At 44.6% G+C, this 18,980-nt stretch overlaps 1 protein-coding gene across 1 annotated transcript in view; it reads left to right on the forward strand.

Moving 5' to 3' along the window:
- klc2 (kinesin light chain 2) overlaps window positions 1–18,750 on the forward strand; it is a 38,639-nt gene extending 19,889 nt beyond the window's left edge. The window contains exons 4-14 of the mRNA XM_083789025.1: window positions 1,676–1,892; window positions 2,372–2,561; window positions 3,091–3,264; window positions 3,513–3,612; window positions 6,982–7,031; window positions 8,674–8,744; window positions 10,826–10,934; window positions 12,349–12,486; window positions 14,270–14,394; window positions 15,960–16,017; window positions 18,089–18,750. Of these exons, the coding sequence (XP_083645151.1) occupies window positions 1,676–1,892; window positions 2,372–2,561; window positions 3,091–3,264; window positions 3,513–3,612; window positions 6,982–7,031; window positions 8,674–8,744; window positions 10,826–10,934; window positions 12,349–12,486; window positions 14,270–14,394; window positions 15,960–16,017; window positions 18,089–18,172 (1,316 nt within the window). The 3' untranslated portion in view covers window positions 18,173–18,750. The remainder of the gene's footprint in view (window positions 1–1,675; window positions 1,893–2,371; window positions 2,562–3,090; window positions 3,265–3,512; window positions 3,613–6,981; window positions 7,032–8,673; window positions 8,745–10,825; window positions 10,935–12,348; window positions 12,487–14,269; window positions 14,395–15,959; window positions 16,018–18,088) is intronic.
- Window positions 18,751–18,980: the final 230 nt, after the last annotated feature.

The following is an 18,980-nucleotide window of genomic DNA, read 5'->3' on the forward strand; positions in this document are numbered from 1 at the left end:
CAGGGACCGGGTAGGTGACCTCGGTGGGAGAGGGATTAGACCAGGGACCGGGTAGGTGACCTCGGTGGGAGAGGGATTAGACCAGGGACCGGGTAGGTGACCTCGGTGGGAGAGGGATTAGACCAGGGACCGGGTAGGTGACCTCAGTAGGAGAGGGATTAGACCAGGGACCGGGTAGGTGACCTCGGTGGGAGAGGGATTAGACCAGGGACCGGGTAGGTGACCTCAGTAGGAGAGGGATTAGACCAGGGACCGGTTAGGTGACCTCGGTGGGAGAGGGATTAGACCAGGGACCGGGTAGGTGCAGAGCCTTAGATATAGACAGACTTACGCAAACTCTGTTCACTTCATGGGGCTTCAGTCCAATGGTGGCTCTCCTACATAGACTTCTATTGAGAATGGGGACAACCACCCGGGACAGGAAGTAGGCAGAAATGCAGACTCATGCAATTGTTTTGTAGTTATATAGTACAACATAAACATTAAAGAGACTTTAGTTAGTTGTTACTGTACAATACTTTAAAACAGTTGTCATGTTGCACACAGGCTTAAAATAGCTCTTATTTGCGCCGCCCTCATTGAAAACAATGTATTTCCAACTTGTCTCAGTTCAGGCTGCATGAACAGCGCTCGAGCGATCAAGTTTAGTTCTAACTCCCCTCTGATCATTTCCTCATGACATTACATTTAAGTTAAGCGTTGAGGACTAGCAGTAATCTCTCTGCACTGTGTTTCTGATTGCTTGCATATATTCTTAGCCCCTAGAGGCGTAGTTATATAAGGCGCTACTGCATCTTACCTTTTAAACGGGCTACACAGGTCTTAAATAAGTACCACCATTTTTGCGTTACGTTTACAGTTTGCATAATTAATGGCTGAGTATATCTGTTTATATTTTAGTGCCTCAATGTTAAGTACCACATATTGCCAATCAATGTGTAATTGGTATTATTTTTGGTTAACCTTTAATTTGAACAAATTCTCTTCATAATTATTTAAAGTCAAGGAATGATGTGTGCGTTTACGTTCTTAACACATTAAGAACTGAGGTTGATTCCAAAAAATAACGTATGTTGCTATACAGTATCAGTGGTTCTCAAACCTTTTCATTTCAGACCTTTTCATTTGGCTGCCGAACCCAATCTCAAAATATTTTGTCCTAGAGACCCCGAGAAGCAAAGACTTTAGTTAAAAATGGTCGCTTTAAAAAAATATATATTCAAAGATTTGCACAAATGTTCACGATAAAAAAAAAATCACACACGTGTGAACTGAGTGTTGCAATTCCCCCCCCCTCTCTCTCTCTCTCTCTCTCTCTCACTCTCTCTCATTAGAGTCACTACCCCTCTCACTGTTTCTGGCGCCCCCTACTGCTATTATTAAGTCACATACTCATGCTCACACAGACACACAAACAAGTACGAGACAGACACACACACAGACAAGTACGAGGACATTGCAAGCTGGTTGTAGGAGTGGTTGCACCACCTAAAAATAGCAGATCTACAAGCTTATAGGGCAGAACAAAGTGACACGCTAAGAGCTTGTACATCTTGCTATTTTTAAATAGTATAAAATAATACTTTTTAGCTCAAGTCTGAAAGGAATGACAGTTTCAATGTGTGAACTCATGGAGCTATGTCCGTTCTCCCGGTGGTTCCTCCCCCACACACAGCCCAGCCCAGTGGGGAGGTGGCAGCTCAGCAGGGGGGCTACGAGATTCCGGCCCGGCTGAGGACCCTCCACAACCTGGTGATCCAGTACGCGTCCCAGGGCCGCTACGAGGTGGCCGTGCCCCTCTGCAAGCAGGCCCTGGAGGACCTGGAGAAGACCTCTGGCCACGACCACCCCGATGTGGCCACCATGCTCAACATCCTGGCCCTGGTCTACAGGTGAGGAACGCACACTTGTCCTCAACACACACAGTGATTCTCAAACCGCTTTCCTAGGCTAAAGACCACCCAAAAATGATATGTATTTGGACGGCGGACCCTTCTGTGCATTTAGCAAAATGTCCATAAAGTGGCAGAACTCTGAATCCATCCATCCATCTTCAACCGCTTATCCGTAGTCTGGTCGCGGGGGCGACAGCTCCACCAGAGAGCTCCAGACTTCCCTTTCCAGAGCAACAATAGTAACTTCCTCCTGGGGGATCCCGAGGCGTTCCATGGCCAATGAGTCGATGTAATCCCTCCAACTGCACCTTGGTCTGCCCCGGGGTCTCCTCCCAGTGGGACGTACCTCCCTATAGGGAGACGCTCGAGAGGCATCCTAACCAGATGCCCGAGCCACCTAAGCTGGCTCCTTTCCAGGCGAATAACTCTGAATGTAAATCTTAATTTAATCGTTGTTGCTCTTTGTCGTTCGCCAGAGACCAGAACAAGTACAAGGAAGCGGCCCACCTCCTGAACGACGCCCTGGCCATCCGAGAGAAGACCCTGGGGAAGGACCACCCAGCGGTGGCCGCCACCCTCAACAACCTGGCTGTGCTCTACGGCAAGAGAGGCAAATACAAGGAGGCAGAGCCTCTCTGTAAGAGAGCCCTGGAGATCAGGGAGAAGGTACGGAGGAACACATTATACTAAACTACACCTTAAATGTCCAATGTATATCGCCACTGTCGGGCTGCAGAAACCTCTCTGTATTTTACCTTTTTGTGTTTTGGTGTTTATTTATTTTGTATTTTTGTAAATTAACACCCTTTTTTATTTAACCTTTATTTAACCAGTAAAAACACAATGAGACTGCGTCTCTTTTACAAGTGGGAACTGGCCAAGTGGCAGAAATAAAATTACACTTTAATACTACATCATAAATGTCACATTTTGGAACAGCAAATAAAACATCCATGATACACCTCAAAGTACAACAAATCACCAAAGTCCTAATCTTTTAGTAGCAGAGCAAAATACACAATGTACAAAATCATTCTAGTCAATTACACAAAAGCAGCAGATCTACACGCTCAGTCAAAAAGCGTCATGAATCAACCTGTTTTGATGCTACTGCAAATTGATGCTTTTTGTCCTGACCCACTGTGACTTAACACATAGTCCTGCTTCCATCTCTCTCCCTGAACATCATGATCAGGTTCTGGGGAAGTACCACCCGGACGTGGCCAAGCAGCTGAACAACCTGGCCCTGCTGTGTCAGAACCAGGGCAAGTACGACGAGGTGGAGTACTACTACAGGCGGGCCCTGGAGATCTACGAGTCCAAGCTGGGAGCCGACGACCCCAACGTGGCCAAGACCAAGAACAACCTGGTGAGGAGGAGAGACCATTAAAGACTTGTTTATAATTATACTTAGTCCCTATTCAAGGTTGTACTTCATTGTTACATCTTGTGTTCAGATACATAAGGGTAAACCTTATTTTAACCTAACTAACCGGGATCATTATTTTCATTTACTTTAATGTAGTGGCATACAATAGACCATTTTACAGAAAATTTTCGATCATACTAAAGCAGTGTAAAGATGTAACAAAAGTTTGGTATTTTGTCCCATTTCAGGCCACATGTTACCTCAAGCAGGGGAAGTTCAAGGACGCAGAGTCTCTGTACAAAGAGATTCTGACCAGAGCGCACGAGAAGGAGTTTGGTTCCGTCAACAGTGAGTAGTCAATTCAATTCAATTCAATTCAATTCAAAGGCCTTTATAGTTTATATCAGTGGTTTTCAATCATTTTCTTATCAAGGCCCATTATTTATTCAGAATTTGAGCCATGGACCACCATTTGATGAGATTTAGCCTCTCAGACCCAAAACTATATAGCTTTGATATCGTTGGATAAGATTTTTGTGGTAGGAGAGATAACTGCAAAACATTGATCAAAATAACAATTATTCTAATATTCTCTAAATGTGTAGACTTCTTGTAAATGTAATAATCCAGATGTTTAACGATATTTTAACTCTTGAGAGTTATGGGTCCATTTGGTTTCATTTTACGCTCTCAAGAGTTAAAGATCTAAGGGTCTATTAGGACGATTAGGTTACCAACTCTATCATTTAGCTAGGGACCACCTGGAACCCCCTCAATGACCACTGGTGGTGAAAACCATTGCTTTATTGGCATGAGAGAAAACTGCCAAAACAAAAAGTGGAGCTAAAACAATAATCAAAAAATATAAACAAAATCTATGTACAATTGAAAGTCAGAATCTTCACAATAAATCAATACAGAGATCACTCAGATTATTGTGCAGGAATACACACAATGGTTAGCAGCCACCCACCCTGCTGCTGAGACAAACGCTAATACATTAGCTTAGACTTGTCCCAGTCAGCTGGACCCACTGATGCTGTTACAGCACTTAAGTGGGACATTAGCACTGCTCTCTGCTAAGCAGAACTGTAACACAGCCTGGGACATTAGCACTGCTCTCTGCTAAGCAGAACTGTAACACAGCCTGGGACATTAGCACTGCTCTCTGCTAAGCAGAACTGTAACACAGCCTGGGACATTAGCACTGCTCTCTGCTAAGCAGAACTGTAACACAGCCTGGGACATTAGCACTGCTCTCTGCTAAGCAGAACTGTAACACAGCCTGGGACATTAGCACTGCTCTCTGCTAAGCAGAACTGTAACACAGCCTGGGACATTAGCACTGCTCTCTGCTAAGCAGAACTGTAACACAGCCTGGGACATTAGCACTGCTCTCTGCTAAGCAGAACTGTAACACAGCCTGGGACATTAGCACTGCTCTCTGCTAAGCAGAACTGTAACACAGCCTGGGACATTAGCACTGCTCTCTGCTAAGCAGAGAGCCGCCTTCCCTGGAAGTGGGTTCCATCTTATGTTGTGCCCGATGATTATTTTTCTATTCCCGCCAAGGGGGGGGGGGGGGGGGGGTTCCTGACTCAGTGTCTAAGCATAGGGGGTGTTTGTTTCCTTTGTTAAAACCCATTTAGACCTGAGATTCTTCAAATGCCTTCTAAATCCTGACAGTTTTCTGAAAAACCTATGTTTCTATGTCAGTGGTTCTCAAACATTTTCACGATTTTTAAAAAATAGCAGACCTACAAGCTCGTAGTGCGCGGCACTCGGTGCCACGCTATGAGCTTGTAGATCTGCTATTTGTTTTATTTTTTTTAAGATATTTTTTTGTGGCTTACGCCTTTATTGATTTTTTTAAGGGATAGAAAGTAGGCTGACAGGAAACGGGAGAGAGATGGGGGGATGACATGCGGTAAAGGCCGTGTCGGGTCCGGGAGTCGAACCCGCGGCACACCGCGACTGGATCACCAGTCCGGTGCCCAGACCGTTACGCTACGGCCTGGGCCGATCTGCTATTTTTCAATAGCTAAAGTAGAACAGAATGCTTAAAACACCAAAAGGGGTTCCCGCCCGAAATGGGTTAAGGGCTACACAAATAAAGTTGAGTTGAGTAAATAAAATCTGCGTGAACGTAATGCACACAATCAGGGGTCAAATTGAATAATACTTTTCTGTGTGGGCAATGCATTCAGATTGTATTCCTTATTTCCTTGTATTATTGCTGCTGCCCTGTGATGATTTGTGCCTTGTCATGCTTAGTTACCTTTGCTGGGGGAAAGGATTAAGTGTTGCTCTGTAACATGTGCGAAGCCGCTTAATGGCCCTAAGCCTATCAACCCTTTACCAACTTGCACGCTCAACACACGAGTGACCTGCCACAAGAATGTCATTGCATACCCGATTATTATTCTTTGTTGTACATCAAAAAACAATAATCGTCAATCTACAAGCTCATCACGTCACGTTGTGAGATTGTGAGATTGCCTGTTCTCACAGAATGTTCACCTATTTTTGTTGAATAAAAATTATGAACAGAGTAATTATAAGGATGCATGGTTCATGTGGTTAAATAGATAGCCCAAAAGGTAGATCGTGATCTACCAGGAGATTACAAAGGCTGTGCAGGTGACATGAAAAATAAGAAAAATGTATATTTATAAACGAAAATCGCAAAGCTCCTCTTTTTGGCATGTGCCACTTGAATGTGACTTGATAGACTGACATCAAGAAGGGCCTGTCACCTTCACGGCTTCTAGAGTGCAATGCTTTCAAGAGTGTTGCACAAACTTCTGTAGAATTATAAAGTTACATAAAAATTACCCGAAAACCTACAAAGGGCTATTTCCATATATATAATTTTTCATTCAGCGATGGGATAATAATTTGAGTAGATCTTGTTGAGCTGATCATTTTAAAAGTAGATCTCAAGTAAAAAAAAGTGTGGGCAGGCACCCCTGTGCTCCAGTATAGAGATTGGCCTCCATCTTCGTATCAAATCACAAAGCTTGTCGTGGGAGTCCCCCGCCCCCATCATGTGTTCCTTTTTGCCTATTCAAGTAAATAAAGTCTGTTGGTTCTGGTTTTCAGCTCCGCTTTGTAATTGCTGCTTTCAACGTTTCGATCACAAGATCTTCATCAAGAATGCGTGTCCCCCCCCGGCCCAGGCGGTGGTGTAACCGTCTGGGCACCCGACTGGTAATCCAGTCGCAGTGTGCCGCGGGTTCGACTCCCGAGCCCGACACGGCCTTTACTGCATGTCTTCCCCCATCTCTCTCCCGTTTCCTGTCAGCCTACTGTCTGTCCCTTCAAAAAACCAATAAAAGGTGTAAGCCGCAAAAATATATAAAACAAATGCGTGTCCCGATGTACTAGGGCATTAAGCGACTAGTAAATCCACTAGTCGACCTTGTTGGTACTAGTTGACTAGTTGATAAGAAAAGAAAAAGGGGGGGGGGTCACCAATGTACACAGATTTTAAATGTACAAATATTTATTTCCAAAAAAAAACCCAAAAAACATAATGGGTAGTTAAACAACTAGTCAACTAGTAAACTAGGCAACTAGTCAACTAGTAAAAATGACTAGAAGTGAATGCCTTACGATGTACCCATCATCAATGCTGTTCAAAGCTATTCCAATCCAGACGCTTCCACTCTGTATCATATATTACACGCTAATGCTCCATCTGTTGTTCCGTTGCAGACGACAACAAGCCCATCTGGATGCACGCAGAGGAGAGGGAGGAGAGCAAGGTTGGTGATTTGGACCGACCTGGCGTCTGTCTGTCTCTCTGTGCCCACTGAAGTAACCCGCATAACTGGCATCTGTCTGTCTGTCTGTCTGTCTCTCTGTGCCCACTGAAGTAACCCGCATAACTGGCGTCTGTCTGTCTGTCTGTCTGTCTGTCTGTCTCTCTGTGCCCACTGAAGTAACCCGCATAACTGGCGTCTGTCTGTCTGTCTCTCTGTGCCCACTGAAGTAACCCGCATAACTGGCGTCTGTCTGTCTCTCTGTGGCCACTGAAGTAACCCGCATAACTGGCGTCTGTCTGTCTGTCTGTCTGTCTGTCTCTCTGTGCCCACTGAAGTAACCCGCATAACTGGCGTCTGTCTGTCTGTCTGTCTGTCTGTCTCTCTGTGCCCACTGAAGTAACCCGCATAACTGGCGTCTGTCTGTCTGTCTGTCTGTCTGTCTCTCTGTGCCCACTGAAGTAACCCGCATAACTGGCGTCTGTCTGTCTCTCTGTGGCCACTGAAGTAACCCGGATAACTGGCGTCTGTCTGTCTGTCTCTCTGTGCCCACTGAAGTAACCCGCATAACTGGCGTCTGTCTGTCTCTCTGTGGCCACTGAAGTAACCCGCATAACTGGCGTCTGTCTGTCTGTCTGTCTGTCTGTCTCTCTGTGGCCACTGAAGTAACCCGGATAACTGGCGTCTGTCTGTCTGTCTGTCTGTCTGTCTCTCTGTGGCCACTGAAGTAACCCGGATAACTGGCGTCTGTCTGTCTGTCTGTCTGTCTCTCTGTGGCCACTGAAGTAACCCGCATAACTGGCGTCTGTCTGTCTCTCTGTGGCCACTGAAGTAACCCGGGTAACCCTTTAGGGATATGGATGAGACAACTAACTAATAATAATAATGCGTGAACAAGTCGACTGGAAATGTCAGCGTTCTAATAGGCTGTGTAACAGAGTAATGGGTTAAACGTGACTTCATGAGACATTGACCCTGCATGCCTCTGTCTAACACTCTGTCTGTTTATCTGTCCGTGTGTCTTATGTCATATGTTCCTTCTGTCTGTCTGACTCTCTCTCCCAATTTCAAATTCAAAATGCTTTATTGGCATGATAAAATGTCTTACATCAGTGGTTCTCAAACTTTTTCATGTCAAGGACCCCAAATTAACTTATTTGCCCACCGACCCCCATAAGAGACGGTTTCTACGGAAACATTCGCAAACAATAAAATTTCAAGGACCCCCATTGACATGCATTACAATATGGTCCCCCATTTAATGTCATTTCTATTTCTGGGACCCCAATTCATATTGGTCCATTTGAGGGTGTACAAATGGACCAATGGTCCATTTGTACACTCTCTGAGTTACAGACCCATAAGGGTCCATTTGGTTTCATTTGTACACTCTCTGAGTTACAGACCCATAAGGGTCCATTTGGTTCCTAAGTCCTAACTATCATTTAGCTTATACTCCCTGGAACTCGCTCAAAGACACCCCCCCCTCCCCCCCCCCCCCCCCCCCCGGGCGGTTCCCGGGAACCCACTTTGAGAACGACGGTCTTACATTGCCAAAGCATACATAACATACATATAAAACAAGTTATAACATTGCTCTCTCTCTCTCTCTCTCTCTCTCTCTCTCTCTCTCTCTCTCTCTCAGGGTAACCGTAAGGACTCCGTAGGTCCCTATGTGGAGTATGGGAGTTGGTACAAGGCCTGCAAGGTAGACAGGTGAGCGTTGTCATTTTACTGTACATACATGATACAGTACGTACAGTAGCTTGCGGAGTTAGTTCAGTCAGATATACTCGAGTGGCTTCATGCTAATGTACTGTATGCTCAAGGGCGCATACATACTCGAGGGGTTAACCCATTTATACCTGGGAACGATTCTACAAATGTCTTCTAAATCCTGACAGTTTTCTGAAAAACCCTATGTTTCTATGTCAGTCATTCTCAAACATTTTCATGTTTCAAGGACCCCCAAAATTATATGTATTTGGCCACCGACCCCCATCTGAAAATATGTTGTCCCAGGGACCCCCCCAGAAGCAAAAAAAATATTTTAATTTAAGTTAAAAACGTTGGCTCTGAAAGAATATATATTCAAAGATTTGCACTACATCTTCACAATTTTTCAAAAATAGCAGACCTACAAGCTCGTAGCGCGGTAGTGCCACGCTATGAGCTTGTAGATCTGCTATTTTTCAATAGCTAAAGTATTACATAATGCTTAAAACACCAAAAGGTGTTCCCGCCCAAAATGGGTTGAGCTCACCTAGACTGTATGCATTCTTCTCGCCTTCCTTCTGCATATGATTCCTGGCTGTTATGCGATGTTATACCACCCCAGCACCACCCGTGGGCTCTGCTATTTCTGTTCCCCATGGGGGGGGGGAGGGGGGGTTGTTATTGTATATCTATCTCCCTGCTCTTAATGTTTAATGATGGTGTTTAACACCCTTAGCGCCAGCCAGCGGCGTTACCCACGGGATAAGCTTTATATCAAAATCGACCGGCAGAAGCCAAACACATACCTCTACTGCTGCCATTCGTCCCTCCAGGCACAAGGCGAAATGCGCACGCACCCCATTGGAATCCATTCATTATGATTTCTTTCCTGCCTGTTTTCTCTGAAGAATACTCCAACATCCTTCTTTTTGTCAAATCCGTCCGCCGTTCAGATGTGAATAGTGATTCTTGATCGCATCGCGGCCGACATATTACCGTTTCTGGCGAAAGATAAACAACATGGCCAGCTGCTAGACTACAATGTGCTTTGGGTTTCGTCTCTGTGTGTTTAATTGTGCCGAGCAGGGAGAAAATGTAGCAGAGCCAAACGCCAGGATAAAATATTATATGCACACTTGTATTCTCATTCTATAATAAATATTGGTTTAATAAATCTATTCGTGAGTTATCTGACTGAAATAGGGATAATGCTTGACGACACTGTTCATGAAGTACTGAAGGTGGAACTGCATCGGGGTCATTTATATCGGTCACGTAACAGATTAATGTGTCGTACCTCGCCAGCGCGGTCACCGTGTTTAGAGACCATGTGCAATCTCAGTTTCACCTGCCTTCAGTTCATACAGTAGGACGTCATGAGTAGTCAAATAATCAGCAAATCTGGTTTCTGTGGGGAGCTGACGCAGCATCCCTCTTCCTAATTTGAATTTGAGAGTGCAGAACATTATGTTCAGGTCACGCGTACCACTAAAGTTAGCCTGCCTTCTGAGTGCCTGCGTCGCAGCGTGAGGACTAAGGACAAGTGAAAGACCGTTTCAGATGCCGTATAGCTTTACTTGTATACATTTCGGTCTGGTCTGCAGCAGCAGAGCATGAAGCTCGGTACAAGGACAAGCTAATGACACAATGCATTGTGCTGTCGGCTCAGCTCAGGTACTTTTGGCAAGCGATACTGTCATGATGCGACAGAGTGCGAATTAAATTCAATGTTCGTGTTTGCATAAACACTCAAAACTGGCCATTCATTCAGTCAATGGCTGTCAATGTTTGTGTTGGGAGTTGGGACAATGTTTGTCAAAGCTGGATATAGGAGGGGCTAGCGCCCAACAATAATAGCCAATCACACATTGTGAACTCAATAATGTAAAGACGTAAATAGTAAAGACGCTAGGGTTCATGTGGTCAAATGAATAATGCAAGGTGCAGTCCACTCACAGAGGTTAAGCAGGATGCTGTGGGAAGTTGATCTGTCACCGTTAACAGCACAGGGGCATTTAGTTACATGTAATTGGCGATCATCATTAAGGTGTTGAATAATGTTCCTGCATTTTGTTATACAGCCCCACAGTCAATACCACGCTGAAGAGCCTGGGGGCGCTGTACCGCCGCCAGGGCAAACTGGAGGCGGCCGAGACTCTGGAGGAGTGTGCGTCCAAGACACGCAAACAGGTACTACACCAGGACACGGTTGATTTTGACTTTAGCTTTAGTCATATAGTCTCTTGAATAGTTTTCATCACGTTTAGCGTTAGTCTAGTCTCTAGTTTTAGTCGACTAAGCCAGGTTGGGGCAATACCTGTCAGCAGGGTTGGGGAGACACCTGTCAGCAGGGTTGGGGCAACACCTGTCAGCAGGGTTGGGGAGACACCTGTCAGCAGGGTTGGGGAGACACCTGTCAGCAGGGTTGGGGAGACACCTGTCAGCAGGGTTGGGGCGACACCTGTCAGCAGGGTTGGGGAGACACCTGTCAGCAGGGTTGGGGAGACACCTGTCAGCAGGGTTGGGGAGACACCTGTCAGCAGGGTTGGGGCGGGAGGAGTAGGACAGATCTGTATCCTCTCCTCACTAGGGATGGAGCTCGGGAACCCCTAATTGGGGTTTTAAGCATTATGTTATGCTTTAGCTGTTGAAAAATAGCAGATCTACAAGCTCATAGCGCGGCACCGAGCTTGTAGGTCTGCTATTTTTCTTTTATCCTGAAAATGTGTCGCAAATCTTTTAATATATATTCTTTCAGAGCGAATGTTTTTAACTCAAATATTTGCTTCTGTGGGGGTCCCTGGAACAACCACTGACACAGAAACATGGGGTTTTTCAGAAAACTGTCAGGATTTAAAAGACATTTTGTAGAATTGGCCTCAGGTCTAAATGGGTTAAGGAGGAGTAGGACGGATATGTATCCTCTCAGTGGGGGCTCCTCACTAGGGATGGAGCTCGTTAAGTTTTATTGATAACGAGCAGCTTATCGATCAGGCTTATCAAGCCGGGTTCTTATTGAGCCCACTAACTATCGAGTATTAGGGCCTTCAAATACAGTACTTTTACTTTTCAACAGACGGAAGGCAATTTAAATTTTTACCAATAAAATAATATTAAAGAAACTGTTAAACATTTTCACGATTTTTCAAAAATAGCAGATCTGCTATTTTTCAATAGCTAAAGTATAACATATTGGATAATGCTTAACACACCAAAAGGGGTTCCCGTCCAGAATTTTACTTTACTTTTGGTGCTTTTGTGTGATGCAGTAGCATCCCGTTAATTTATGAAAGAAATTACACAGAAAGCCTCTCCTTCAACACCACTCATGCATCTCTCGCTCTCTCCCTCTCCATCTTTGTCTTTCTGTCTCTCTCTGTGTCTGTGTCTCTCCATCTCTCTCTCCCTCCCTCCCTCCCTCCCTCCTATCTCTCTGTCTCCCTACCCCTCTCTCCCTCTCTCTCTCTCCCTCTCTCTCCCTCTCCCTCCCTCCCTCCCTCCCTCCCTCCCTCCCTCCCTCCTATCTCTCTGTCTCCCTCCCCCCCCCTCCCTCCCTCCTATCTCTCTCTCTCTCTCTCCCTCTCTCTCTCTCCCTCCCTCCCAGGGTATTGATGCCATCAACCAGAGTAAGGTGGTGGAGCTGCTGAAGGACGGGGGGGTCGGAGGGGGCGACAGACGGCAGAGCGTCAACGGGGGCCAGCGGGGGGACTGCGAGGGCGACGACTCTGCTGAATGGAACGGGGTCAGCTCATTGTTAATGAAGAATGTCTAATGTAACCGCTGTTGAAGGCCTTTTGTTAACCCCATTGTCAGTATCAATGTCGATAACTAGTAGTTATAATAATTGTAAAGCGCTGTTGTGGTAACTGTCTAGTAGGTCAGTTGACTCCAGACATACTGTAGCGTCATAGTAATTATACAACAGGTCGTTTCGAGGAAGCAATCTGATTGGTTGAAACAGCCTTCTAGCCGTGATTCAAACGACCACCACTCCACACCTAATCAAAACAAAAAAGTTTTCCCAGAGCGCAGCAAACTCGGTGGCTAGGCTAGCTAGTTTCTTGGGACATTTGTGGTCGTAGTGACTACATCTGTCATTAACGAAAATATGTTTTTTCAGCGATTTTCTTAGTTTTAACTGTTGTATAATTGCAATATTACACTCAAGGGTGTGGTTTAATGTGATTATTGCCACGACAGTGATGCGGTCAGGAACGAGACGTAGTCGAGTTCCGCAAGCATCACTGAAGTGTAATATTAATCGTGTAATATTGCTTAATTCTAACATCAATGATTCTCTTAATTAATTTACAAAAGAGGTACAGAATAATGGTCAGAGCATAGGTTTATGGCTTATATAGGTCATAAACTTACAGTTTTCAGAAAAAACCCATGTTTTTATATCAGTGGTGCTCAAACTATGTCATGTCAAGGACCCCAAAGATTATATGTAATTGGCCGCCGACCCCCATCTGAAAATATGTTGTTCCAGGGACCCTCCCAGAAGCAAAGATTTGAGTTAAAAAGTAATATGATCTACAAGCTCCATGAGCTTGTAGATCTGCTATTTTTCAACAGCTAAAGATTAAAATAATGGTTAAAGTGGTTAAACGCTAAGGCGGCACGGATGAGTTCCCGTCCTGAATGGGTTAATAATGAAAACTCCCCAGATATCGTCTCTGTCGGGTGGAAACCAGTGTAAATGAAAACTAAGCTATGATGACTAAAACGAAGACTAAATATATTGACAATTTCGTCAACAAATAAAAACTAGACTAAAATGTCATGAAGGGACTAGTGGACAAGAGATCCAGTATAAGACATTTCACGCTTGGTTGCGACGCGTCATGATCTTGTAGATCGGCTATTTTCCGCAAGTGTAAAATCAGTCATTACGACGGCATCAAGGCCCGACAAAATTCATTTTAGTCGACTAAATCAACTGTAGATTTAGTCGACTAAAATTGCATGAAATTTAGTCGACTAAAACTAGACTAACACTAAAACATTCCAGGTGACTAAAATGTGACTGAAACTAAATGAAAACTATTGAAGAGTCTGAAGACTAAAACTAAAATCTAAATTTGCTGCCAAAAACAACACTGGTGGAAACTGTTACTTTTTTTAATTCAAAAGCAGATCGACAAGCTCAGAGCGTGTCGCTTCGCGCCTCGTTTCCAGCTTGTGGATCAGTTTTTATTTTGGAGATGAGAGGTTTCTGCCCACCAACGAAATACTCATTAACTCATTTTCCGCCAACAGCACCATCTGGTGGTTGCTCAGGGCACCATCCAGTCATCCACCCTAAACATACATTTTGCAACTGAGGATCATTGTATCATCGATTAGAGAAATGAGCCGCAAATCAAGCTTGTTTTTTTAGCCAAAAAGAAGCATCCGAGATGTTAGCGCCACCATAGACAGTGGAATTTCCATTTCCGTTTTTGGGTTTTATTTTTACCGAACCGAGTGAGTTTATGTCTTCACGTGCCCTCCCGTCCCACACCCTCTCTCTCCCCCAACAGGACGGTAACGGGTCTCTGCGTCGCAGCGGCTCGTTCGGTAAGATCCGCGACGCTCTGAGGAGGAGCAGCGAGATGCTGGTCAAGAAGCTGCAGGGGAGCGGACCGCAAGAGGCCCGCAACGCCGGGTGAGACGCGCGCGTGCGTGTGTGTGTGTGTGTGTGTAGGCAATGTGTGCATGCAGAGATGTGATGGTTGTGTTCATAGGCGCCGGGGGGGGGGGGTTGGGGGGGGGGTCAGAAGGGTCTGAATGTCCCTGCACTATTGGTCTATTTTCTTACTTATCCCGACTGGCGCTGGTGGTCTGTAGTAGAGGGCAGCACGGGTCCATAAAATTGGACCCGGTCCGAAAAGGACCCGGTGATATCAGAACCGACCCGATCCGGATCCGAGAACATTCTAATTGGCCGCACCCGGCCCAGAACCGGACCCGAAAGTTTTGGATCCGGTCCGAAACGGAGCCGAGAAGTTTTGACCAAAACGGCGCTGATCCGATCCGAGATCCGGACCCGTAGTGTGTTCTCTGCAATATTATATGCTTTAACATGACATGAGAATGCTCTCTATGAACAACGTGCAGCCCGCCGCCTCTCCAGACAGCGCAGCGGAGGAGGAGGGTTGCAAACTTAGGCTATAGTGCATTTTTGCGCACCGACCGACATTCTTACCAGAGCTGTTGACAATCACAACAAAACTGTCCCACATTTTTCCTCCGAGGTGGAAAGCCTGGTGATGCGAGGTTAGTCCCACATTGCTTGTTGCTTTGCGTTTCACCTCGCTCGCTGAAGGGGGCCGCCATGATTGCATTAATTATATAGCCGTGTGTGTGTGTTTGTGTGCAAGCGAAAGAGAGAGAGAGAGCGCTCTCGCTCATGTCGAGGTGCATGACGAGACCCAGCCCTCGTTGACTCTGTTCAACCGACAATATGGACTTTAGAATGTAATAATTACAACGCACGCAGGTCTATTTTTGAAACCTATTTTTAAAGTTGAAGGGTTTAATTTATAAATCTCGGATCCTCACGGTTATTTCGGGTATTCTGCATTTCAGATACCCGAAACGAGATCCGCAGCTTTGAAATGGAACCGCCCGTTCCCCGACAGCACGTCAATATTTTGCACCCGACCCGGCTCGGTTCTCGGGTCGGATCTCGGGTATTCGGGTCTGGGTGGACCCGTGCTGTGCTCTAGTCTGTAGCACCGTTCCAATTTTGTTGTGCAATCGTCGTTGTTGTGTATTGGCTGCACAACACGTGCAGTTGCTGCAGTCTCACATTGATGTGGAGTTGTGTTATGTTGTTTTTGCCCTGACTCATATGTGGAGTTGTGTTGTGTTGTTTTTGCCCTGACTCATATGTGGAGTTGTGTTGTGTTGTTTTTGCCCTGACTCATATGTGGAGTTATGTTATGTTGTTTTTGCCCTGACTCATATGTGGAGTTATGTTATGTTGTTTTTGCCCTGACTCATATGTGGAGTTGTGTTGTGTTGTTTTTGCCCTGACTCATATGTGGAGTTATGTTATGTTGTTTTTGCCCTGACTCATATGTGGAGTTGTGTTGTGTTGTTTTTGCCCTGACTCATATGTGGAGTTGTGTTGTTGTTTTTGCCCTGACTCATATGTGGAGTTGTGTTGTGTTGTTTTTGCCCTGACTCATATGTGGAGTTGTGTTCTTGTGTTGCTTCCCTCTACAGAATGAAGAGAGCCAGCTCCCTCAACTTCCTCAACAAGAGTACAGAGGAAACCACACCGGTACGTACATGTGTGCGCGTGTGTGTGTGTGACAATTAGTGTGGGCACATATACGCACGAAGAAGCGGCAAGAAAGCACCTAGAGCAGGCGTCTCCTCCGGGTTTTTAGACAGCTGTTTAAAAAATCAGAAGATTTCCTTTTCTAGGCGTTTCTTGCGGCTTAACCTATAGTATATACATTGACTATTTGGAAATAGCTGATGTACTAGATCGGCTATTTTCCTAAAGATCTTTTTCAACAACACGAGTCTTGTACGGGGGGAACCCTGGCATTAAACATTTTCAGATGGGGGGCGGTCTGCAGTCAAATACGTATTCATTTGGGGGTCCTTGACATGTAGAGGAGGGAGACCCGCACACCGTCACTTGCTGGTTCAAGAGCTTTTTATTTAATGTCAAATGCAACGTTTCAGTCTTTCGACCTTCCTCGGGCAAAAAGCTCTTGAACCAGCAAGTGACAGACAGTGTACGGGTCTCCCTCCCTCTCTGCGTGTCTGCAGTCTGCTGCTTTGTCGCCGACGCACCTGTTGTCATAATAGTAAGTAGAGTGTGCGGAGGTCTTCCCTTCAAAAAGGGGTCCTTGACATGAAAATGAGAAAAACACTACCCGCAGCTACCGATAATATGTACAAGCGACTTTACAGGAAAAACAAGCCCATAGTCGTTTATAATAAGCAGACATGGCAACACTGTCACTGATGTCAGCTTGTGTTGTTAAAAACCGAACAAAAAAATTATATATATATATATATATATATATATATAATACTGTATATATATATATTAGTGCTGTCAGGCGATTACATTTTTTAATCGCGATTAATCGCATGATTTGTGTAGTTAATCGCGCGATTAATCGCAATTAATCGCAAAACCTTTTTTGCTCTAAATTAAATGATGAACTGAAAGAAAACGCTGTATTGTAGAGATGCTCCGATCAGGCTTGACAACATTAATGTTACTTTTTTTATTTACCTTTTTTCCACATGACGTATGAAAAGACAAGTGCAATATGCATTATTTTATGGCTTGCCCATTTTCTCTATAATAATATATATTCTGTGAAATTAGCACATTCAACACAAACAACTGTTTCCATAAAACAAACTAACATAGGCTACTTCTCTATAAGCAGAATCATGAATAGGCCTATTTAATTTATACAAAAGGAGAAGAGAGAGAGCAATGTGTTTGTGGCTCAAACTTTGTCTAATATTGTTTTAGAGCAGTGGTTCTCAAACATTTTCATGCCAAGAGCAAAGGACCCCCAATATTTTTTCAATCTACAAAAATAATCCCAAAATCGCTTATAAATTAAATTAAATTAAATTACTTACTAATCGCTTATTTGGCAACACTGGCCAGAAACGACCAGTGTTGCTTCTTTTTGTCTTATTTTGTATAAACCTAGGTGGCTTGTTTCTGCCATAGAGTAATACTGGCAACACCTCTGTCTTCTAGCTAGCTGCTGCTGCTGCTCCGTCTCGTCTCTGTGTGTGTACTGTCAGTCCCTGCTCCGTGACTGGGAGATGGGACTGTCGATAGTCTGGAATAGAACTTTCTGTTACAGTTAAATCAATATAAAAGTACCACACAACTGAAAAGTATCGCGACTGTGACGGTGTGACCGCAAGTTAGAAACGTGTGTGGCTATAACGAGGCACAGCTGTTTACAATGCGATGCTAAATTAACAGCGGGGGTTTTGCTTTGGGTCTGGATGGATGAATTCAATTGCACAGGTTTCTCAAGCTTTTTTGGACTGGAACGTACACGAGCAAAACCTTTGTGAAATGTAAATGGAAGGCTGTTACTCCACTTTAAACATCCTAACAAGGGGTCTGGGAAGGGAGTGCATTGCAGGAACCAGTATTCCTCAACATCCCGCCTGCCAATCGCTGTGCTTTTTTTTTGTTGCGTTAATGCGATAAAAAGATTAGTGCCGTTAATAAGGTGTTGCGTTAATGCATTAATAACGCGTTAACTTTGACAGCATTAATATATATATATATAATGTATTTGGGTCTTAATCCTTAAAGCTTATTCTTCTTTTCGTTATTCGTCTGTTTTTAGGATGCCAACAACGGCCTAACAGATTGCAGGGGACTGAGTGCCAGTAACGTGGACCTGACAAGACGCAGCTCGCTGATTGGTTAGAGAGAGAGGCGGGACTAGAGAGAAAGGCGTGGGCCAATAAGGAGACGGAGGAGAGGCTGGAGGAGTGTGCAGCTGGGTCTGATCACATGACGACACAATGAAGGTCAAACACAACATATTTTTTAAAGAACAATGGAAGAAAAAAAACTAAACATTACACGCCATGGCTTTTAAGACATAGAAACCGCTGTGTCTGCATTGCTGTACAAATTGCTGGCATCGATCACAACTGTTAACAGAAGCGAAAATATTTGGGTACGCATTATTGGCATGCCGCTTACTAGAAAGTGGAATGTCTGCACTTGACCTTGAGCCGTAGCACCGCGACAGGCTAGTGCACAGTGTTCACTTTGTGTGTGGAGTTCTACATGTGCTTCTGTGATCTGATATCTCCCCACTCCTGTGCAGACACTCAACCTGTAGGTAGGCACAATGTACTCCAGTCTTTAGGTTTTTATTTTTAAGAAAAGCATCATCGCACACCGTGTATTCCACTAGTAGCATGAATTTACTTGCTAATGCAAACCACCCACGGAATGGTTATCACAAATGCTAAAGCTGTATGATTCACCACATTTGAAAACACGAGAAAAAAAACAAGAGGTAGATGTTTGGGGGGGAAAAAGATGACCAAGCAGTCTTTATGGGGGGGGGGGGGGGGACCAGTTCAACCTCACTTTCTGCCTTTTTTTATGTATATATAGGTTTAAATTATATGAAATGTATTTTTCTTTGTTTTTGTATATAGTGCACATGATTTCTTTGTCTGTTTGGTTTACACCGCATTGAGTTTTAAGATTAAAAGAAG

This window comes from Protomyctophum parallelum, assembly GCF_964188405.1.
Source record: "Protomyctophum parallelum genome assembly, chromosome: 18".
Lineage (NCBI taxonomy): Eukaryota > Metazoa > Chordata > Actinopteri > Myctophiformes > Myctophidae > Protomyctophum > Protomyctophum parallelum.